The sequence below is a fragment of the Rutidosis leptorrhynchoides genome, chromosome 2 (assembly GCF_046630445.1).
Source record: "Rutidosis leptorrhynchoides isolate AG116_Rl617_1_P2 chromosome 2, CSIRO_AGI_Rlap_v1, whole genome shotgun sequence".
NCBI lineage: Eukaryota > Viridiplantae > Streptophyta > Magnoliopsida > Asterales > Asteraceae > Rutidosis > Rutidosis leptorrhynchoides.
This window is the reverse complement of record NC_092334.1, coordinates 118,910,887-118,936,118: the sequence shown is the minus strand read 5'-3', so window position 1 is coordinate 118,936,118 and position 25,232 is coordinate 118,910,887. Positions and strand designations below refer to the sequence as shown.

The 25,232-nt window shown below is 35.7% G+C and overlaps 1 protein-coding gene across 1 annotated transcript; it reads left to right on the top strand.

Moving 5' to 3' along the window:
* Positions 1–2,350: 2,350 nt before the first annotated feature.
* On the top strand, positions 2,351–2,806 carry LOC139888203 (uncharacterized mitochondrial protein AtMg00810-like). Its single transcript, XM_071871228.1, has one exon. The coding sequence runs from the start codon at positions 2,351–2,353 to the stop codon at positions 2,804–2,806; it is 456 nt and encodes a 151-aa protein (XP_071727329.1).
* The last annotated feature ends 22,426 nt before the right edge of the window (positions 2,807–25,232 follow it).

Below are 25,232 nucleotides of genomic sequence, written 5' to 3'. Positions count from 1 at the left end.
ATAAATCAACCCGAATTCTGATCAAAATATTATCATATTTTCATCTCTCTCTCAATATATACGAGTAATATATATTTATATTTATAATTTATATTTTAATTTTAATTATAATTCTAATAATAAGGGTATGTTAGCGAATGTTGTAAGGGTGTAAGTCGAAATTCTGTCCGTGTAACGCTACGCTATTTTTAATCATTGTAAGTTATGTTCAACCTTTTTATATTAATGTCTCGTAGCTAAGTTATTATTATGCTTATTTAAAACGAAGTAATCATGATGTTGGGCTAATTACTAAAATTGGGTAATTGGGCTTTGTACCTTAATTGGGGTTTGGATAAAAGAACGACACTTGTAGAAACTAGGCTATGGGCTATTAATGGGCTTTATATTTGTTTAACTAAATGAAAGTTTGTTAATGTTAATATAAAGATTTACAATTGGGCGTCCCTATAAATTACCATATACACTCGATCGGACACGATGGGCGGGGTATTTATATGTACGAATAATCGTTCATTTAACCGGACACGGGAATGGATTAATAGCCACTAGAATAATTAAAACAGGGGTGAAATTACATTCAAGGGTAATTGGTGTAATTGTTAACAAAGTAGTAAAACCTTGGTTTACACGCAGTCGATAACCTGGTGTATTCATTAAACAAAGTATTAAAACCTTGTTACAATTCGAATCCCCAATTAGTTGGAATATTTATCTTCGGGTATAATAATAATTTGACAAGGACACTTGCAATTTATATTTATGACTGATGGACTGTTATGGACAAAAACCAGACGGACATATTGAATAATCCAGGACAAAGGACAATTAACCCATGGGCATAAAACTAAAATCAACACGTCAAACATCATGATTACGGAAGTTTAAATAAGCATAATTCTTTTATTTCATATTTAATTTCCTTTATTTTATATTTAATTGCACTTCTAATTATCGCACTTTTATTTATTTCATTTTATCGCACTTTTAATTATCGTACTTTTTAATTATCGCAATTTAATTTTATCGCATTTTTATTATTCGCAATTTCATTATCGTTATTTACTTTACGCTTTAATTTAAAGTCTTGTATTTATTTTATATTTTACATTAGGTTTTAACTGCGACTAAAGTTTTAAAATCGACAAACCGGTCATTAAACGGTAAAAACCCCCCTTTATAATAATAATATTACCTATATATATATTTGTATTTTTATAAAAGTTAACTAATATAGCGTTGAGCTTTGTTTAAAGATTTCCCTGTGGAACGAACCGGACTTACTAAAAACTACACTACTGTACGATTAGGTACACTGCCTATAAGTGTTGTAGCAAGGTTTAAGTATATCCATTCTATAAATAAATAAATATCTTGTGTAAAATTGTATCGTATTTAATAGTATTTCCTGCTAAAAATTAATAGTATTTTATACCCCTCTGCTTTGACATCAACACCCTTCTGATTTTAACGACCTCTTTGGCACCATGCTGTGACAGAAGAATATAATGCGCTAATTAAACATAATACTTGGACTCTAATGCCTTTCTCATTGGACACAAACATGTTCACTCCATGTGGTTGTTTAAACATAAGTTTAATGCTGATGGTACATTACGTTGATATAAGGCTCATCTTGTTGCTAATGGATGTAGTCAGTAGGTCAGGATTGACTGTAATGAGACCTTCTGTCTGGTTCTTAAATCGACCACTATTTGTACTGTTCTCGGTCTCGCTACTTCTCGACATCGTCCTATTCATCATCTAGATTTCAAGAACGCATTTCTGAATAACAACTTGTCTGAGCCGATTTACATGCACCGGCCTCCAGGTTTTATGGATCCTACTCACCAGAACCATGTCTGCCTTCTGCAGAAGTCTCTTTAAAGGTTGAAGCAGGCCCCTTGAGCTTGGTTCCAGTGATTCGCATGGTATGCTCAGTGTGTTGGTTTTCAGCACAATATATGTGACACCTCTCTGTTTATCTACAGACAGGGTGTAGACACATCATATCTATTACTATATGTGGATGATATTATTTTGACTGCTTCTTCGACACCTTTTCTTTAGCGGATCATCACCTCCCTACATAAGGAATTCTTGATGACGGACCATGGCTCGTTGAATTATTTTTTAGGCATCTCGGTCACTCGCACTCCTTCTGGGATGTTCCTATCTCAGAAGAAGTATGCCTAGGAGATCATTGAGACGTGCGTAATTTTAATCACATTAGGACCCTGATTGATACTAGCACCAACTCACTACATCTGGTCCCCCGGTTAAGGATCACACTGTGTATCATAGTCTTGTTGGCGCACTTCAATACCTTACCTTTACACGACCAGATATCATGTATGTTGTGCAGCATATATGTTTGTTCATACATGATCCTCGGGAGCCTCAGCTTGCTGTTCTCAGGAGGATCCTTCGGTATGTTCAAGGCACTCTTGACCTTGGCCTTCAGTTGTACGCTTCTCCCACCACCTCATTGGTTGCCTACTCAGATGCAGATGGCGTAGGTTGTCCCTCCACTCATCGATCAACTTCTGGGTACCGTGTGTTTCTAGGCACTAATCTGTTATCATGGCCCTCTAAGCAACAACACACTCTGTCTCGAACCAGTATTGAAACCGAGTACCGTTGTGTTGCCAATGTTGTTGCAGAGACATGTTGGATTCGTAATCTTCTTCGTGAGCTTCACTGCCGTATTTTCATCGCTACAGTTGTCTACTGTGATAATGTTAGTGCAGTTTACATGTCCGAAAAATCCGGTTCAGTACCAGCGCACCAAAACACATTGAGATAGACTTTGTTAGAGACCTTGTGATGAAAGGTCATGTTCATGTGCTACATGTTCCATCCCCATCCCAATATGTAGATCTTCACCTAAGGTCTCCCTACATCTCTTTTTGATGAGTTCCGATCCAGTTTGAGCATCCGCTCTGCTCTCGCTACAACTGTGGGGGGATGTTAGGCTGATATATATATATATATATATATATATATATATATATATATATATATATATATATATATATATATTTCATATATTTCATATATGTATTATTGTCTCGTGTTTTATAAGGTCCAATTGATTTACTTAGCCCGTTAGGTTTATTGTCTAGATGGTTATTTATAGTTGGTGTTGCTACTACTGTAATCATTCAACTCATATAAATATATCATGTATCATACACTTAACACATCAAGCACTATCATATACTTAACACATCAAGCATGACTTCGACCATATAGTGAATATGTTTCACGTTAGTCGATTCAATGAATGCGTAAAAAGAGCCAATATTCCCTAAAGATGTTGAAGTTTTCGCCACATGTAACACAATCCCCAAATAATTAGCAACCCTTTCAATATTAGATCGAAGCGAACTTAACTGGAATACCCCTTAACTCGATCCAAGCAAAACGACAGAAGGAGTCAACCTTCGAGTTAAAATGAGAAATCATCACCAAGTCATGATTCCCATGGGGAGTATTCCAAGATACTCTCAAGTATGATCTCATCCGGACAAACAAGAACATAACCGAAACACCCAATTTGCACATGTTGCAAACCTAGACCTTTCGATCCAACAAAAACTTACGGAGTGTATATTCAGTAAATGGAATAGAATCTACTAGCAGAGCACTAAGTTGAATACTCTCAGTCACAATAAGGTTAGGAACCAAAACCAAACTCGATCTTCTTATGGGATGATGGTGACAAAAAAATGACGAGGATCCACCCCTAGATGGACATCCCACGAATAAATGTTGCCCAAGTGACTTCGTTCCGTTGAGGGAATTAATAGCTTCTAAAGCTGACATCGAAGAAGGTCACGAAGGAATAACTCCGGATGTGCCAAGATTTAACAACCAATTATTACCCACTTGTTCAAACACAAATCGAAGCATAGTTTCAGTGCATCCTTTTGGTAATCGGCCAATGAAAACAGTTTTACCCCTATCTACTGTTGTATCAGTTACCGTGACCAATGTCGACATTAACGACAAGCTGCAACGAGTTTGAAAGACCAATAGAAGTATGAACAGAAGGAATAACCGAAGGGACAGAAACTTGGTAAGGAGTGGCTGAAGAAGAGACATAGACGGGGTTGACGCCTTGACGGTGATTGATGATGGTTTGAGGTGGATGGACGGTAGAAATTCAGGTTTTGAATTTTGAAAAGTTTGAAAGTTAAGGAGAGAGGATTTGGGGCCTTTTAGGGAGAGTAGTATTATGATAAGTCCGTTGAATCACCATTATTGCTATTTTCAATTAGGACAATGAAATCCATAATTATTATTATTATTATTATTATTATTATTATTATTATAACAAAAAAGAAAAATAAGTAAATCAAACACAATGAATCATGACTATATCGGCATTTCTAATATCCAAATTTATCAGAGATTACACCTCATTGATATTCCCCTTACAAGGAAGGAAATCGTGCACAATATGAAAAATAGATGATCATATGGTTTCGTGTTTATGTTTTGAATCTTCAGTGAGTATTGATCTTTTTTTTTTTTTTTTTTTTTTTTTAAATTTCAAGAGTTTTCAATCATATAGGAGTTCGACTTAAGTTTACTAATAGATCAATATTCACATAAAATTTTAAAACATAAATACGAAACGATTTAATCACGTATACGGATTAAATTTCGACTTCGGTTTACACATCGTCAACGGTTTCCCCTGGTATAGGGGGAATATCACTATCACTGTGACGTCGTCAGCTCCTCTCATTCCCACATAGGAAGATTTAAAACATGATGTTAGTATGAACAAGGAGTTTCTAACCTTACCATCTTCTTCATGGATCTTCAAGATCCAGTCACAACGAAAACTTAAATTTTTTTCTCGCAGTCTTTAACCGCCAAAGGTAATGATGCAAGCATCTCTCCATCCGGATTTACCGGTATAAATTTCACGGTAGTAAATTGTTTTCCTTCCATGATTTTAATGTTCATCGCTGATATACCACTCACCACCTTAGTCCATGAGACGTGAGTTTCGAAGTATTTAAGAAGCTCATATCTCATTAACATATTGTATTCATTCAATGTGGGAAAAATGTTGTGAAAACATTAAATATATTAAGAGTTGTACTCATTTCACTTGCAACTGTTGGAGAAACCTAGATCAATGCATATTACATGTACTCATTTGCTGTTTTACTACAAGTGCAATCATATTCAATATTTGATGTACACTTCTTGTGTTGCAGTCTATGACGTTGGACGGTTTAAGCTTGAACTCTGCTTAGACTAATATAACGCATCAAAGCTCTATTGCACTTGCAACTATTAGAAAACCACGAGTTACAAAGTCAATGATGGTTAATTGTTTGTAGAATTATGGTTTCACATTGTAATTTTTACAGACTTTTACTAGCGTCTAAATCCACTTATACCGTAATCTATAACATAAGACAAATTTTGTAACTCATGTCTTTGCATGGTTTGTTGACATGATATTATCTTGATGTAATTATAAGGTTGACCTCATTTTGAGGTAATTATAATTGGATGATCCTTTTAGACACTTCAAATTTGAAACATTATATCTAAATTTTAAGTGAGTAGACACATGGTTTAAATTTATTGAATGGATCATTATAATTTCAAGTTGGATATAATGTAACAAAAATTTGGACCATGTGTCTACTCAAATTAGATGTAATGTTTGAAATTTGAAGTGTCTAAAAAGATTATCCAATAATAATTATCTCAAAATAACATCAACCTTATAATTACATCAAGATAATATCATGTCAACAAATCATCAAGGGTATGGGCTACAAAAATTGTTTTTGTGTTATAGACTACAGTATAATTGGATACAGACGTTAGTGAAAGTGTGTAAAAATTACAATGTGAAACCATAATTTCACAAACAATTAACCAACATCGACTTACTAACTCCTGATTTTCTAATAGGCAAGTGAAATGGAGCTTAGATGCATTATAATGGTCTAAGTAGAGTTCATGCTTAAACTGGCGAGCGATATAGACCGCAATACTAGAACTGTACATCTTGCACTTGAAGTAAAACATGAAATGAGTACATCTAATATGCACTGGTCTAAGAAGATTTCTCTAATAGTTGCAAGTGAAATGAGTACAACTCTTTATACACTTAATATTTTCACAACATTTTTGTCCAGTTTTCCCACATCGAATGAATGAATACAGTAAGTGTATGAGATCTAAGCTTAACAAATACATCGAAACTCATGTCTAATGTACTAAGGTGGAGAGGGTATGACGGCGATGAAAATAAAAATCTCGAAAGAAAAAGAGTATACTACTGTGAAGTTTATACCGGTAAATCCGGATGGAGAGATGCTCGCATCATTACCTTTGAGGGTTAAAGACATCGAGAAAAAATTTAAGATTTTTCTTCGTGGCCGGATTTTGAAGATCCAGGGAGAAGATGGGAAGGTTAGAAACTCTCTGGCTGTTGTACCAACATCTTGTTTCAAATCTTCTGAGGTCGTGGCGATGAGAGGAGCTAACGACATCACAGTGATATTGCCCCCTACAACAGAGGAAATTGTGCACGATGTGAAAATCGAGGTCGAAATTCCATTTATATAGATGATCAGATGATTTCCTATTTACGTTTTATATCGTTGGTGACTGTTTATCTATTTTTAAACTTAATAAATGAAGTCCGATTTGCTCAAAAAAGTTTCCGTTCACTCCTGTAGGCATTACGATCGATTTGCATGAACTTTATATAGTATTTATTTTATATATTTTTTTCTTTACTTGATTTGATTATAAGTTACAACACACACATGTTGAACTTAAACTAAACACAGAGACAAATATAGATTGCTGAAAAATAAAGAGAACAGTAGGTTATGCACTTGAACCGTGTGCTTTTTCTAAAACCAATTGGTACTAGAGAGAGACACTCATGAGCTTATATGTTGATCTTGACATTTGTCCCCAACCAATGTGGGATTGGGTTTGCACCCAACAATCCTCCCCTCAAACCGAAGACCACATCACCAGGCCTCCCCTTCAACGATATTCCACACAGGATCCATTCATCTTATATCGCCGGCCATTACCCGCAACTCTCAACCTGACCAAGGCCAAATCAGGGAGATCTTTTTGATATAAGGCACACACAATGATCCATTATCGTTGGCGAACTGGGGCGATTAATCCACATCATAATTTGGGCTAACCCGCTCTGATACCACTGAAAGGACCGGTTATAACCCAACAAGCACCAAACATATAAGCCATGAGCTCCCACATTACTCTAAAACCAATTGGTAGTAGAGAGAGACACTCATGAGCTTATATGTTGATCTTGACATTTGTCCCCAACCAATGTGGGATTGGGTTTGCACCCAACAACACACACACACACACACACACACACACACACACATATATATATATATATATATATATATATATATATATATATATATATATATATATATATATATATATATATATATATATATATATATATATATATATATATATATATATATAATATAATATGGTCATGGTCCGGTGGTTTGAGGTAGGCTAATGTGTCCAAATTGTACACCGACAGAAACTTGAATCGGAATACTGTCATCCCCACATATAATGTTTTCAATAAGTTTTACTTTTTTTCATTTATGAATAAGCATGATATATTCTTTAACAATCAATTTACTTCCTAAAACAAAATCTTTCATAAGGCTAGACACTTCTCTTATCTTAAACGCCACATTTAAAGAACCGTACAATCTTTTGTATGTAAATTATTAGAAACAAATCAAGGAAAAAGTAAACTAAGCATGTGAAATATACCAAAACACCCATCCACTAGATTTGGTGAGACAAATGATATGATCCCCTATTAGTTCACAATAACTTGATTATGAACACTAAACTCTCAATAAACAATAGATACAAATTATATGAACAAAATTGAGAGAACACGAATGATATATAATATGAAAGACAAAGTAATCGTGCTTAAGAGATACAAAATACAATGAACATCGTACCCCTATTTATACAAGGTTAAACCAAATTTCCAAGATTTGGTTTCCAAAACTACTTGACTAAAAGATAGGAAAAGATAAACTAAAACTTATTAATATTCTAAACAAATCAGTGTTTATCTTCTAGAGATAATATCAAATCAAAACGTGATCTTCTAAATATTTATCCAGATCTCCAGAATTCCCATAGCTTCTTTACCAAGTAATTAAACCGTTCACACAAACAGATTCTACAACTTGCATCTCCAGACTCTAACTTCCAGACTCTAACTTCCTGCAAAACATTTTGACTCATCAGATCTTATTCCAACAATCTCCCCCTATCTGATGATGTCAAAAACTACCCTTTCTACTTCTTCAGTTTTGCAAGCTCTTTTTCGATCAACCTACATTTGCTCTTCATTGACTTAATGCTCTTCAACATAAACAACTTACCTTCCAAATGTTTCAACAATTTAACCCGAAAAGGATGATTCTGTTCATTCGTACACCTAGTCAACAGTCCAAGCAACAAGTTAATGTCAGCACCTTCAAACTGCTCTACTCTAATCAGCATCCTTTGGTTTCTAGTCGTTTTAATCATCAGAGCATCTAGATATTCAACATAACATTCATCAATGAACTGCAAATGTTCTGGAACAGAGTATCTACCAACATGTCCTCTAAATCTTCTCTCTTTCATCTCCAAATTGAACATACTACAGAAAACTTCATAGTCCTTCGAGCTAATAAAACCTTCTTCAAACACAAGATGAACTAAATTACAAACTTTCTTAAACACTTCATCAACAATTTCCTTATCTCCCTCACATCTTTGAATACAAACAGCCAACCCTCTCCATTCACAAAAACCAAGTCTCAAAATATGACTCACTTTCACCTTTATTCTTCTATCAGACAAATGGGTCATGGTTAATAACAAATTCACCTCAGTTTCAATCTTCACAATCTCAACACTGACAACATCTCCTTCATACCTTTTAAACCTAAACCTTTTATTCATCAAAGACCTCAGCCTCTCTTGAGCAGCAGCAATATCAAGAACACTTTCTTGACCACCAACTATGATTTGAGTACCACTTTCACCAACATCGGTTTGAACACCAGATTGATCAACACTAGCACCACCCTCTTCAACATTCATTTGTACATCCTCACCTGTGTCAACACCATCACCTGTACCCATTTGACTTACATTTGCAACCACAACTTGAACATTTTCAACATTTTCTTGAGAAACTGCTTGATCACCATCATCTCTAACTTGATCACCATCATCTCTAACAACAATCTCATCTTCAACCATTGGAACAACTTCAGCATCAACAACTTCAGTTTCAATAACCTCAGCTTCAATTTCAGTTCTTTCATTATCATTATTCTCCCCCTCAACCTGTAACTCCCCCTCAATATGAGCCCTTTTGGAAGACTCACCATCACCACCTGCAGCTAACCTCTTTCGTTTCTCCCCCTTTTTGACATCATCTTGAGAGAGAGCAGATAAGAATCTCCAAATTTCAGCTTGATCATCCTTAATAGACTTGATATCTGAGGCAAAACCAGCAAAACACTCTTTAATTTCTTCAACACCCTGCATCTTAGCCTCCAAACTGCTCAATCGATCACCAAAACCTGCAATATCACCAGAACCCTGTACAATCCCAACCAACCTCCTAACCTCCAACACCTCATTATTTGAAACCAAATTATTATTAAAGTTAGAATGAAGTTTATTAATTTGTGACTGCACACCCTGAAGCTTGTCATCAAACTCCTGAGCCATAGAAGTCAAAGCTTGAGAAAAGCCAACCTCTGTGACTGGTGCCTCAGCCTGCAATGTAGAACCAGTTGGGATTAATAAAGGTTGTATGTCCTCAACACTTACCTGTTGTGAAGTAGAGTGATCCTTGGACAAAGAAGTTATTGAGACTTGTACTTCATCCTGTGATCTGAATGAAGCATTGGCAGCCTGTGCAAGAATGTGTAAGAATTGGACATTTGGAGAGTGGAGTGGCAGACTGATGTCTGAGGTAGGTTTAGCCATAGATTGGTCTTGAGTTTGGTTTGATAAGTCCAGGATTGGGACTTGATTTAAGTTATCTGAGGGGGTTAATTCAGTAACTGTAATGAGGTTATCCAAGCTCACTATCCTAGATGGTTTAGGCTGGGTTAAAGTACTCCCCTCACCAACCTCTAGCAGAGGTGATGGAGTTGCACTTGCAGCACCTTGCCTAATAGATGTTTGATGTGCATCTATGGGTGCTGAAACAACTAGGTTTTCAGACATGTGAATATTCTCAATATGAGTTGGTAAGCTCATAAGGTTGTTTAATGGAGAGTGGACCTCTTGAGCAGTGGGAGAAGGTGGGTTTGAATCAAGTTGGAGTTCCTCATTCATGCCTTCTGCCTGCTCTGCTTGTTGATCATTATGTGGTGGAGTAACTGGGGGTGCAGAATCAGAATGATCAGATTCTATAATTGGTTGATCAATGTTTTGATCACCTGCAGACCCTGGTTGATCAGACCCTGCATGTGATTCCCCTTCAGACCCTGATTGCTCATGATCTAAAGGTTGATCTGGTTGACCAGGTTGAGCTGGTTGACCATTGTTGATCCACTGAAGCATAGCTGGAGTGAGTCCTATTTCATTGATGTGGATGTGACTGTGAAACATCCTTGTGCTACACTCAGGAACAGCTGTAAACTCATAAACCCTGAACACCCTCAACCCATCATACAAATTAGGAGTAATAGCCTGTTCTATCATCAAACTTAAAACCCTTATGAATGGAACATTATGATCTCTGGGTGTTCTTTCAGCTAACAACAACATCTCATTGAAATACAACCTTGCAAAATCGATATTCCTCCCAGTAACAATAGCATGAAACAAGTAAGCCTCAAAATCATTGATTTCAGTCAAGCTACCACTTTTGAAACTCAAACTCCTTACAACATTCGACAAAACAAACATCCATCGAGGTGAAAACATACTTGTTTTAACAGTTGAATCAGTCACTTGTTGACCTACCATATTAAAGCTTAATCTAGCAGCTGATTTAGAAGTCGTTCTAACATAATCGTTTCTCATTGGAAAGTTTAAAGCTAACCTTAGATGATCTTCAGTAAGGACAAGTGTGTTGTTACCGTTTCTGTAAGTCCCTGTAAGCGTCCATGCTTCTCTATCACCAACACAGGTGTACCAAAATTCGGCTAACAACTCAGGAAACATTATGGTCGTTTTGAAGAATGCATCCCTTAGTGGATGATTATGCATGAACTCGATCACCTCTTCATAACCTTCATTCGCAAAATTCTCTGGAATACTATCACAAGCAACTCGATTATTTGCTGAAACCATAACATCTTTGTTTGCTTTGATCTCTACAGCTCGGATCATGTTTGGAGTGGGTACCAGAACATAAGGAATGTACTTTGTGCGTGCCATTATAATCGATCGAAGGAGAATTGCAGTAAAATTGAGGGAATTTTGAACTTGAAGATCGAAAAGGGGATTTAGGGTTTCAAAGATTGAAATCGATTGTGACAGATGGAGGGATATTTATATCTAACAAGATTTCAAAAAGTTACTTTTAACCCTCCAACTTATTTACCGTTTACCCCTTTTAAAATAACCCTTTTTCCTTTTAAAAACAAAAATAAAAATATACTAAAATACATAATAAAAAAAATAAAAGAAATAAATAACCTCAGACTCTGGATAAATATGACGTCATCCAGACTCTGAAAATCAGACTTTTTTTTTTTTTTTTTTTTTTTTTTTTTTTTTTACAACAACAAGATTAGAGAGTGTCTTCACATGTCAACATTTCTGTTGATGGATTTATCATACCAAGTTTTTCTAGAAGATAGAAATGCCTCTCTTCAGGAAGTGCCTTTGTAAAAATATCTGCCAGTTGATCTTTTGTGCCAATATGTTTTAAAACCACTTTGCCTTTCTCAACACAATCTCTTATAAAATGATGTCTGATCTCTATGTGCTTGGTCCTGGAATGAAACACTGGATTTTCAGTAATAGCAATAGCACTTTCATTATCACACATGATCGGAGTTTTGGTTAATGATAATCCAAAATCTAATAACTGATGTTGCATCCAAAGCAATTGAGCACAACAACTCCCTGCAGCTACATATTCAGCTTCTGCTGTTGAAGTAGCAACTGAATTCTGCTTTTTACTTGACCAGCTCACCAATTTGCCACCTAACAATTGACAACCACCAGATGTGCTTTTTCTGTCTAACTTACAACCTGCATAGTCTGCATCTGTATAACCAATTAGATCAAACCCTGAGTCTTTAGCATACCAAAGACCCAGGTTAGGAGTACCTTTCAGGTATCTAAAAATTCTTTTCACAGCCTTATAATGAGACTCTTTAGGATCTGACTGATAACGTGCACACATACATGTAGCAAACATTATATCAGGTCTACTAGCAGTTAAGTATAACAAAGATCCAATCATACCTCTATAGGTTGATTGACAAGTTGGTTTTCCAGATTCATCTTTATCAAGCTTTTCAGAAATACTCATTGGGGTTCTTAAAGTGGAACAATTTTTAAAACCAAATTTAGTAAGCATATCAGAAACATAATTACTTTGGTTAATAAAAATACCCTCTTGACTTTGCTTAATTTGAAGCCCAAGAAAATAGTTTAGAGTACACAAATTACTCATCCTATATTCTTTTGACATTATATCTGAAAACCATTTTCTCAAAGTTGGATTAGTAGACCCAAAAATAATGTCATCAACATAAATTTGAACCAGTAACACATCACCTTTCTCCTTTTTGATGAATAGAGTCTTGTCAATAGCTCCTCTAGAAAATTTCTTTTCTAGAAGAAATGTTGACAGAGTATCATACCAGGCTCTGGGAGCTTGTTTCAGACCATACAAAGCTTTCTTCAACCTGTAAACATGCTTTGGAAACTTCTTATTTTTGAAACCAGGAGGTTGTTTCACATACACCTCTTCTTGCAAAATACCATTCAGAAAAGCACTCTTCACATCCATTTGAAACACCACAAAGTCTTTATCTGAGGCATAAGCTAGAAACAATCTGATTGCTTCAATTCTAGCAACAGGAGCAAATGTCTCATCATAATCTATACCTTCTTCTTGTCTATACCCTTGAGCCACCAACCTTGCTTTGTTTCTAACCACAATACCATCTTTATCAACCTTGTTTCTATAAACCCACTTAGTGCCAATTGCAGTTTTACCTTCAGGTTTTGGAACCAATTCCCACACATCATTTCTTTCAAACTCTGTCAATTCTTCAGTCATAGCTTCAGCCCAATCATTATCTGACAATGCTTCATCTACTTCTTTGGGTTCAATGAGTGAAAGAAAATTTGAGAAGAAACAATAATTAGCAATTGCAAAATCAGACACAGGTGTCTGAGATGAAGAACCAGTTTTAGGTAAACCAGTAGGATCTACAACATAATCTTCAAGATGCTTTGGAATAACAATATTTCTAGAAGATTTTCTAATAGGAACAACAGGATTCACAGTAGTATTGGAAGGTTGATCATCTTCATGAATAACAATTGGCTCATCTTCTTGTTGAACTTCTTCAGTGAGAGCATTATCTGCAGAATGTTTCAGTCCAGACAAATTAAATTCATCTGTCTCAGACTCTGAATCTAGAGTCTGAGTATTGTTACCAGAAATTAAATTTGACAATTCACCAAGTGCAGAATGCTCAGAACTAGAGAATTGATCCATTTCAATGGGACTTTCATCAAAGGAAACATTAATGGATTCTTCAATCTTCATCCTCCTCTTATTATACACTCTATATGCTTTAGACACAGAAGAATAACCAATAAACACACCTTCATCAGATTTTGGCCTCATCTTTTCAAGCTGATCCCTTTGATTCAAAATATAGCACTTACATCCAAATACATGAAAGTAATGAATAGTAGGCACCTTTTTATGATACAATTCATAGGGAGTTTTGCCATGTCTCTTCACAATTAATGACCTGTTTTGAGTATAACAAGCTGTATTGACAGCTTCTGCCCAGAATCTGAGTGCAACATTTGATTGACATAACATGGTTCTGGCTGCCTCAATAAGTGTTCTATTTCTTCTCTCAGCAACTCCATTCTGTTGTGGAGTTCTAACAGCTGAGAAATTTTGACCAATTCCAGATTCTTCACAAAATTCAATTAAAGTAACATTCTTGAACTCAGTGCCATGGTCACTTCTCAATTGTTTAACAAGAACACCTTTTTGAACCTGCTCTTTCTTGATTAAATTAATGATTTCTTCAGGAGCATCACTCTTTGCAGCTAAAAAGATAACCCAGGTAAACCTTGAATACTCATCAACAACAACCAAAGTGTATCTTTTCCCACCTAGACTACTAGTGTTCATTGGACCAAAAAGATCCATATGAAGCATATGAAGTGGATCACTAATAGTAGCTAGGGATTTTGAGGGAAACTTTGTTTTGGTTTGTTTACCCATAATGCAAGCAGAACAAGGTTTATCTTTCTTGAAAGGTTGCTGAGGCAAACCTCTAACAAGCTTCTTTTTGGAAAGCTCATTAATATTTTTAAAATTCAGATGAGATAGCCTTTTATGCCAAAGCCAATTAAGTTCTGGAACAGACTGAGAATACAAGCATGTTTCAATTTCAGAATCAACAGAATCCAAATCCAGCATATACACATTTTGAAATCTCCAGGCAACAAGAGTTGGTCTTCCTTTAGGATCATAAATAATTCCAGCTTTCTTTCTTATTCTGATCTCACAATCTTCATCAGCAATTTGACTCACACTTAGCAGATTATGCTTTAACCCTTCAACTAAAGCAACTTTCTTGAATGACACACTTCCAGCAATAACAGTACCATAACCAATAGTTTTTGCAACAGAATTATCACCATATCTCACAGAAGGACCCTTTTCTTCTACAAACCCTACAAGATGCTCTTTGCATCCAGTCATGTGTCTTGAGCAACCACTGTCTAAATACCACTTATTACCCTGCTACACAAGACACAAGCAAAAGAAAAATGATTAAATCTTAGGGGGAACCCACTTTGCAGTGGGTTCAGATGGAGTGTATTTAACTCTCCATACAAAAGCTTTGTTACCAATCCAGATCAACTTATCCATCACTGTTTTCAAAACACCTTTATTTTCACAAACTTTAGGTTTCCATACCTTTTTGAAATTTTCAGGAAAACAAGATGATTTTGAGAATTTTTCTTGACCCTTTAATCTTTCACTAAGCTTTGAAATTCTCCTTTTCAGTTTTTTAATAGTCTTAGCCTGTTTTGACTTTGACTTTCTTTTAGTTGACCATTTAGGATCTGGACAAGTGACACTATCAGAAGATGATTCAGTATCACTTATGCTACTTGATTCTTGGGTGTCAGATTCTAGGTCAGAACATACACTTTCACTTTTAGAGACTAAACTGTTAGAGTCTGAAGGTTTCAATAGTTCAGACTCTAATGGATTTCTACAGTCTAAAATTATAGTCTCTGAAGGTTTAACAGGTTCTAATGATTTTACAAACTCAGTTGATCTTACAAAAGCATTAGTTAAAATTTTTCTCTCACCATCAAATTTTATAAAAGTATTTGGTAAAATGTCAGGCTTAAATATAATAGGATCAACTTCCACATTATTATCTAATGTGTAGTTTTCACCAAGTATAGCTTTGACATCATTTGGTACTTGCTTAGCAATAGCATCAGAATTCTTTTTGGAAGAAACACACCAAGATTTGCAAATATTTTCATAATGGTTTGCCTTTTTAATTGATCTTCCTAATTCAGTATTTAACCGTTTAGTTTCTTCTGAATATGCCATTTTGTATGTGTCAAGTTCTACCTCACATTCTTTTAATACTTTAATTTCAGCATCTTTATCTTTGATGGTGTTCTTAAGCTCAATGATCTGTGTTCTTAACCTGTCACTATCTTCTAAGCACCAATTGAAATCAAGCAACAAATACTGAAACATTCTCACTTTTTCATTATTAAGATAGTTTACAAAGTTTTGTACCTTATAGGCAGAACCTTTGTTACAAGTAGAGTCTTTATCCATCTTCTCAATAGCTTTCAAATCTTCCTCAAACTTGCTAGACTCACTATCCTTTTCAATTATAGCCATCAGACACTTATCCTCTTCATCATCAGATGATGAATCTTCATCTTCCCATGCTTCTGTGTACAATGCTTTCTCCTGTTCTTTATTCTTCAACTTTTCTGCTTCACCTTTCATCTTCTTGTACTTGAGTTTATACTTTCTTGCTTTGTCAACAGGTTTGTTGAAACTTGAACCTCCTTCACTCTTGGACCAGCAATCAGCAGCTATATGACCTACCTTGCCACACTTGAAACATTTAGCTTTCTTTGGATCAAAAGAACTCTTGCCTTTACCCTTCTTAAAACCAAACTTCTTCTGCTCAATCCTTTGAGTCAAAAGAGCCACTTGACTTTCCAGATCCTGAATCTCCTCATCTACATCAGAATCACTATCATCAGAGGTCTCATCACATTCAGAATCAACCCTACTAGAGTAACTAGAGAACAATTGCTTGTTCTTCTTAGTAGTAGCTATCAATGCAGCTTCTGGATCTTTAACAACTCTCTTAGCATTGATCTTGTTTTTCAACTGTGATTCTTCAAAGTTTGACAATATGCCAAACAACTCACTTAGTTCATAAGTGTCTATCTTTTCACTGATTACCATTGATGTAATCACAGATTCAAAGTTTGAAGGTAACAGTTCAATGAACTTTTGACACAACACTTGTTGTGTTTTCTCTACACCAACACTTTCAAGATCATTAATCAGAACCTGGAATCTTGAATGAAGATCACTCAATGATTCTTTAGGCTGAGCAGCAAAATTTTCATAACACCTTATCAGATTCTTTTTCTTCTGAGTCTTAACAACTGTGACACCTTCATAGTCATTAAGCAAGAGATCCCACATAGCTTTTGCAGTTTTAGCATGACTGATCTTCCTGAGAATTGGAACAGTAACACCATTACCTATAATACTTCTTATCTTGCTATCAAGCTTGAACTTTATGGCTTCTGCTTCTGTCCACTTATCTCTTGGTTTTTCACGAAGATAAGCAGGTTGAGCAGAAGCAGTACTTGTAGCAGGAACAGCTTCAACCATTGTACCAGGTATAATAGGTCCTACTGTAAGGACTTGTTCGGCATCTTCATGAATCGAACCAAGAAACCATAGAACTTTTAGTTTCCAGGTTGCAAAGTCTGTGCCATCGAAAATTGGCACTCCTTTACCAGCCATAACTGGAGTTGGGATGGTACTGGAGGACATCTTTGAACAATATATGGATCGTTTTAAGATTACCGAATTGGATTTACACCAAACCCGCTCTGATACCAGTTATTAGTTCACAATAACTTGATTATGAACACTAAACTCTCAATAAACAATAGATACAAATTATATGAACAAAATTGAGAGAACACGAATGATATATAATATGAAAGACAAAGTAATCGTGCTTAAGAGATACAAAATACAATGAACATCGTACCCCTATTTATACAAGGTTAAACCAAATCTCCAAGATTTGGTTTCCAAAACTACTTGACTAAAAGATAGGAAAAGATAAACTAAAACTTATTAATATTCTAAACAAATCAGTGTTTATCTTCTAGAGATAATATCAAATCAAAACGTGATCTTCTAAATATTTATCCAGATCTCCAGAATTCCCATAGCTTCTTTACCAAGTAATTAAACCGTTCACACAAACAGATTCTACAACTTGCATCTCCAGACTCTAACTTCCAGACTCTAACTTCCTGCAAAACATTTTGACTCATCAGATCTTATTCCAACATCCCCTACGCTACAAAACCCATAATCAATATCAAGTATTGTGCGTACCTGTATTGAGTGAGACGGATTAAACGATCTATGAATGAGCATATAAGGTAACCAAATCGGAACTTACACCAGCAGGAAAATCACATAAAATCCCACTTTGTTGTCAAGGCAGGTTTGCCAATCTGCTTTCAATCATGTTCAAAGGAACCTGATCGTAAGGCCCGTCAAAATATAAACGTAAACATAAATATGAACAAATATAAACGTAAACATAAACACAAAACATTATATGATCGGATCGATTTAAAAGGTCAAAAAACAGATCATGAATTTATGCTATCGAAGTTATAGGACATAAAGTTAGGTATTTAAGTTTGAGTAACGTTGTTATAATAGTCAGATGTTATTATATGTTAGATTATGAAGACATTTATACAAAACGAGAAAAAAAAAAAAAACTGTTCCATCAGCAATGTGCTCTATACCGAGAATGGTGAACCCGAAAGTTACTTTGAGGCAAGAAAAACAAAAGAATCCATACAATGGGAACTTGCCATGAAAGAAGAGATGGGATCACTTGAGAAGAACAAGACTTGGTCACTAGTGAAGTTACCTCATGATAAAAGGGCATTGCAAAGCAAATGGGTATATAGAATCAAGAATGAGATGGATAGCAAGAAAAGGTACAAGGCTCGTTTGGTAGTCAAAGGCTTTCAACAAAAGGAAGGGATTGACTACAAAGAGATATTTTCATCGGTAGTTAAAATGACTACTATCTGTTTGGTACTTTCTATGGTTGCATCCGAAGACTTACATCTTGAGCAACTAGATGTAAAAACTGCATTCTTACATGGTGATCTTGTTGAAGAGATCTACATGAGGCAACCCGAGGGCTTTGAGGTAAAGGGTAAAGAGAAGTGGGTTTGTAAGCTAAAGAAAAGTTTGTATGGGTTGAAGCAAGCACCTCGGCAATGGTACTTGAAGTTTGACGAGTTTATGAAGAAGATTGGTTTCTTAAGATGTGAAGCGGATCACTGTTGCTACTTGAAGAAATTCAAGTCTTCTTACATAATCTTATTGTTGTATGTTGATGACATGTTACTTGCAGGTTCAAACATGTCCGAAATTAACAAGTTGAAGGGATTACTTTCTCGAGAATTCGAGATGAAAGATCTTGGCGGTGCTAGGCAAATACTTGGCATGAGTATTGTGCGTGATCGTTTGAAGGGTACTCTATACTTGTCTCAATCCAAATATATTGAGAAAGTAGTAGAGAGGTTCAACATGGAAGATTCAAAGGCCCGTTCTATGCCTTTGGGAAGCACCTTAAAGTTATCGAAAAGTCAATCACCAAAGACGGAAAGAGACAAGAAGGATATGAAAAAGGTTCCATATGCATCGGCCGTGGGTAGCATTATGTATGCCATGGTTTGTACAAGACCCGATATTGCTCAAGCAGTGGGAGTTGTAAGTCGTTATATGTCTAATCCGGGAAAAGAGCATTGGGAAGCGGTCAAATGGTTGCTTCGTTATTTGAAAGGTACTTCTAATATGGGATTGTGTTTCTCCAAAAACAATCTCATACTTAGAGGTTATGCGGATGCTAATTTGGGTGGATGTGATGATTCGGGGAAAAGCACTACGGGTTATGTTTTCACAATGGGGAAGATGGCGATTAGTTGGTTATCTCGATTGCAAAAGAGTGTTGCTTTGTCAACCACCGAAGCCGAATACATGGCTATTGCGGAAGCTTCTAAAGAGCTAGTGTGGTTGAAGAACTTCTTAGGTGAGTTGGGTAAAAGACAAGACTATTGCGTCTTGTATTGTGATAATCAAAGTGCGGTTCATCTTGGGAAGAATCCAGTGTTTCATAGTCGAACGAAACACATCAAGATAAGGTATCATTTTATTCGACAACATATAAATGATCGCACTTTATTCTTGGAGAAAATCCTTGGTAAGAAGAATCCTGCCGATATGTTTACTAAGGTTGTTACGACGAAGAAATTGAGGTTTTGCATTACCTCAATTGGTCTTCTCATGAATTGATGAGAGAAGACCCCAGCTAGAGATGTGAATGGTGTTACAAGTTTAACAAGTAGTATTGAAGACCTTTTATCGAAAGTCTACTCATCCGAAGAATGTGTTGAGCGTGCGTGTCCCAAATGGTATTTGGCGGTAATCGAAGGTGGTTTAATGTTCTTGGTTAATTCATTGATATGATTGGAGTTTTGTTCAAAGTCTCCAAGTGGGAGATTTGTTAGATTATGGAGACATTTATACAAAACGAGAAAGAAAAAAAAACTGTTCCAACACTTGCACGGATTTTGCAGATTTCGGGAAGCGTGAAGCAGTCAAATGCGGCGCATCTTGACATGGATGCGGCGCATTCATCGAGCAAAATAGTCCGAGATTTATTGATGCGGAGCATTGAGCTGATATGGCGCATCAGGGGTCAGATGCGGCGCATCACCATCTCGATGCGGCGCATCGAGTGCTGGTACATGAATTTGGAACGTGAAAAGCAAGTGATGCGGCGCATCACACATCAGATGCGGCGCATCTGGTGTCTGGCAGCAAGTTGGCAAGTTGCAACCTTTACATCCGAGCATGCTTTGGCCTCCTTTCACTTTAGGTGCAAAGTTAATCACTTTACACCTAAAATTAGGGCTGTGATCATGCCATTACAAGGTGGAAAGCATGGCTAGTTGGTAAACAAGATGATTACTTGTCATGATGAAGATTCCTAGCTAGTTGTCATGGTGTTCTTGTTTTCTCTTATATATAGAACTCATTGTATGCAATTGTAACATACCAAATACAGATTCTCAGTAATAAACACTCTCTAGTTAGTCCGTGGACTAAAGCAATCACACCGATTGCATATAACCACGTTATATCTTGTGCCGTTCTTACATTTACGCATTTATTATCTTTCGTTCATTAAGTGGGTTTGAGTGATCTTGATAGAATCACTACTCGGCTAGTAGTCTTGTAGAATTACTAGCGTTATTTGCGTCCTAATATCCTAACATTATATGTTACTATGTACAACCGAAATAATCAGCATAAATATGCTATTAATATTTATATGTTAATATCTAAATAAAATTATAAGGAGATATCAAGATATCAGGTGATATAACTTCACAAACCAACATAATTCAAAACATTAACTAAATTTAAGATAATGATGATATTCCTAATAAGCCCGACTCAATTATCAAAACTCAAGTACAAAAGTTTATGATTCTATTCCATTTTCATCGAGATTTTCAGTTTATAAAATCGTGCTTGGATAAGAAAACGTTTATGTTGATTGGATAATAGTGAATTCACAATAATAACGTATATAAACTGTTATGAATTTGGAATAGTCGTCAACATATTGATTGCTTCTATTGATTGCTTTTATTGATTGTTTCTAAAGTAAAACAAACACTCGCTTCGGTGCGGTGTAGGCTCGGTTAGCTAACGATCGATGGTTTTGATGAATTAGCGGGTATTTAATTGGACGTTTAAATAAAGGGGAAGAAAAAGGAAGTAAAGAAACGTTGTAAAGAAAAGGGGGAAAATGCCAAATTATGGAAATACCCTAAAATTACAATTTTACCATCGTGAATAGTGCTCCTCTCATCATAATGGTATATATAGCTAGATAATAATCGTGAATAATCTTAAATGTGTATTAAACTATTGTTGGTTGCTAATCATTACTATGAATTCACAATATGAATGTTTATCTACATTCAATGATTTAATCGTCTTTTCAAGCTAATTCTTTACTTCAATTTGAAAGACTTTTAACCTTTCAAAAACTTCATATTTATGTTTCATCAAGTAAACATAATCATATCTAATATAACTATTAGTTATTGTAACGAAGTACCATGTACGATTTCTAGACATTGTTCTAAGAGGGCAACATACATCATTATGTATTAGTCCTAAAAGATTTTTCGCTCTTTCACCTAAATCGGAGATCGAAGCCTTCATCACCTTTCCACATAAACATGACTCGCATACATCAAGTGACTCATAGTCAGTTGATTCCAAAAATCTAATAGAAAGGATTCTTGAAATGCGTTGTTTATATGACCAAGACGATAATGCCATAGATAGGTCTTATTCAAGTATTGCTTGAATCGTTTGGCGGTACATGTATACAAAGATGTCTCATTATATATCACAACATGCATATCAATTTCAAAGATACCATCACTTGGATAGGCATTAAGATAGAAAAAATATTATCCTTAGAAAGTGAAATATCAAAGTGCGTAAATGCAAGTTCAAAACCAACATCTTTCAAACTATATTGCTCCCAATACTAGGAGCATTATAACATTGTTCTAAAAAAATAATAAGACCACTTGGAAGAGTAAGATTATAGTGAGCAATGGCTTCAACCGAAGCTTGATTTCCATTGCCCACTCGCAAATCCAGTGTGCATTTCTTTAGTCTATTACTTCTTCTCATTCCCTTCATATCGTTACTGGTGTGAAGGCCACAATCGGTTAACAAATATCAAGGAATCACAAGAAGAAGTATATAACTATTTATGAAATATACCTGAGTTTGCTAGTCTTACCATCATTGCCTTTTCTCAGCTCAGATTGGTAGATAGGACAACTTCCTTCTCCAATTGCCAACTTTTCCACAATGGAAACATTCAGCGTCTTTTGTTGGGCTTTCCTTCTTGGAAAGTGGAATATTTTTCCTGGAAAATGATTTGCCATTTCCCTTCCACAAAGTATTGGGCTTATTCTTTTCACCCTTCCATTCAAGCTTCTTCCTGGTCATCGAACAATATCCGATAAACATTTTGCTGAGTAGCAGCAACTACTACAGCAGGAGGAACGGATGAGGGCTCTAAATTTTGTTCAACTTCCATTTATGCTTGAGAACAGTTCTTAGGTTGTGTAACACCCCGTTTTCCCTCATACGTGTCCTAAGGTACGTATTTTACCTTATAAATGTTTAATATTAACCATGATCGTGTGTATATGGTTTAAATGTAAGAAAATGGTGATCAGACCTTCTATCATGTTTGAAGGTGTCTTGTCGCGTTGGGGGAAGTCGCGGAATGCGACGTGGTTGATCAAAACGCGATGGGTTCAGAACCCCCACTTCTGTCTGTTTATCACGTTTGAAAAATATATGTCACGTTTTGGTATCGCGGTACGCAACCTAGTGTCGCGGAACGCGACGATGGTCGCAGAATTGACATTTTTAGCCAATTTAAATGGCATCTTTTGGGGGTGTTTTAGTCTTTGTACATGGTGAACGGTTTTGTGAGCCTAAAAACTGATACAATCTTATCCAAACCTCATTTATCACTTCTTCATCTACCTAAATCAAATCTAGAGAGAGAGTTAAGGTTTTAGAGTGAGAGAGCTCACTTTGAGGAAGAAGGAGACCAAATCTCACCCGAGCCCAAGTTTTAAAGTTGTTCCCTACGTCTCTAGCTACGTTGTGATAGTGTCGGTAAGTCTTAACTCCTTGTTTTGAGTTTTAATTGATTTATGGCTAGGGTTTGTTCATTTGAAACTTGAAAGACCCATTTGGGGGTTAAATGGGTAAACTTGGGATAAATTGGTGTATGAAAACCCTAAGGCTTGTAATCTAGGGTTTGGTCTTGGATTTGGTGTTTGTAAGTGTTAATTTTGTTGTTAAAACACTAGTACACTTGTGAGTTAATGAAAGGTAGTTAATGGGTTCAAGATTGACCAATTTGTGAGTCTAAGTGTTAAAATGGGTTAAATGGGTAATGTTTGACCTAGTTGGGCAAAATGGGTGTGAAATACCCTAAGTTTATGTTAGTTGGTGTTGTTAGACCTTAATCACTAGCTTTTAGTGATTTAGGGTGGTCTTGACCTTAAATGGGCGGTTTTAATTTAAATGAGTCATTTAATGCAAGTAAGCCATTAAATGCACATGAGTAGATTGTTGGTGTTTAGTCCAACGAGTTGTATGTTAATTATATGCATAATGTAATAGGTACGTTACATTGAAGGTTGCAAGCTTGGTTTCTATTTCATCGAAGGCGTTAAGGTGAGTGGAATAATTATATACGTATGTATATGATTTATTTACTTGTAGGGTATGGGTTAAAGTTCGATGTTGATGATACCATATCCTAGAGTATATTGTTTGTTTTGATGAGGGTTAAAGTTCAATGTTGACGATACCTCATGTATGGATTTAAAGTTCGATGTTGACGAAGCCATACCACTATTGTAGTGACATTTGATGAGTGTTTAAGTTCGATGTTGACGATACCTCATATGTGGGTTTAAGTTCGATGTTGACGATACCACATTAATTCATTCGATGAGGGTTTAAGTTCGATGTTGATGATACCTCATATGTGGGTCTAAGTTCGATGTTGACGATACCACATTTATTAGGACGGATGGGAATTAAGTTCGATGTTGACGATACCATTCGTTGGGCTAGCCTTGAAACCTTGAATACTAATGGATGTTGTGAACACCAATGTTTTGTGTGTTGTAGTGTAGCATATTATATTGTTCGTGTTATATGCTATTGTTATACTAGCTTGTGTTATAGGAGATTTAGCGTTATACTTTGCTATGGTATGCTAATTATATTGCTAGTATGTATGCAGAAATTGTGTAAGTGATTGCAAGTAAGTAGATTATATATGTACGTGTATAATTATTGCATTCACTAAGCGTTATGCTTACCCCTCTCATTGTTTACTTTTTAGGTACAAGTATGGAGAAGGGGAAAGGGGTTGTCGGTGTCATAACCCGACCTTAACCATAAGGACGAATACAATAACATATGATTTCATCGCGAGGTATTGACCTCTATATGCGACATTTTTCAAAAACTGCATTCGTTTTTACAATACAAACCATAGTTTTTATTACAAATACAAGGTTTAAACAACTTAATAATGATTATCGTTTAGCGATAATCTTATACTTACAAACTTTACATGTGATAATAGCAATACGACCTCCAACATATTTTACATTACAAATCCTCCGATATGCAGTTTTATTTTTGACACAAATATGCATACTCAAGATCTTGCTTAAATTCAACATGTTGCAGCGGAAGCTTTTAGTTATCACCTGAGAATAAACATGCTTAAAATGTCAACATAAAGATGGTGAGATATAGGTTTAATGCCGGCAGCGTTATAAATATAGACCACAAGATTTCATATATAAACGTTTTAATAAAAATATTCTAAGTTGTTGAGCACTTGATAACCATACTTAACATTTAATCAACGTCACATATTCCCTTTATTATGAAATCTTACTACACCGTACCAAGTGTAGTCACTGAAACGAAG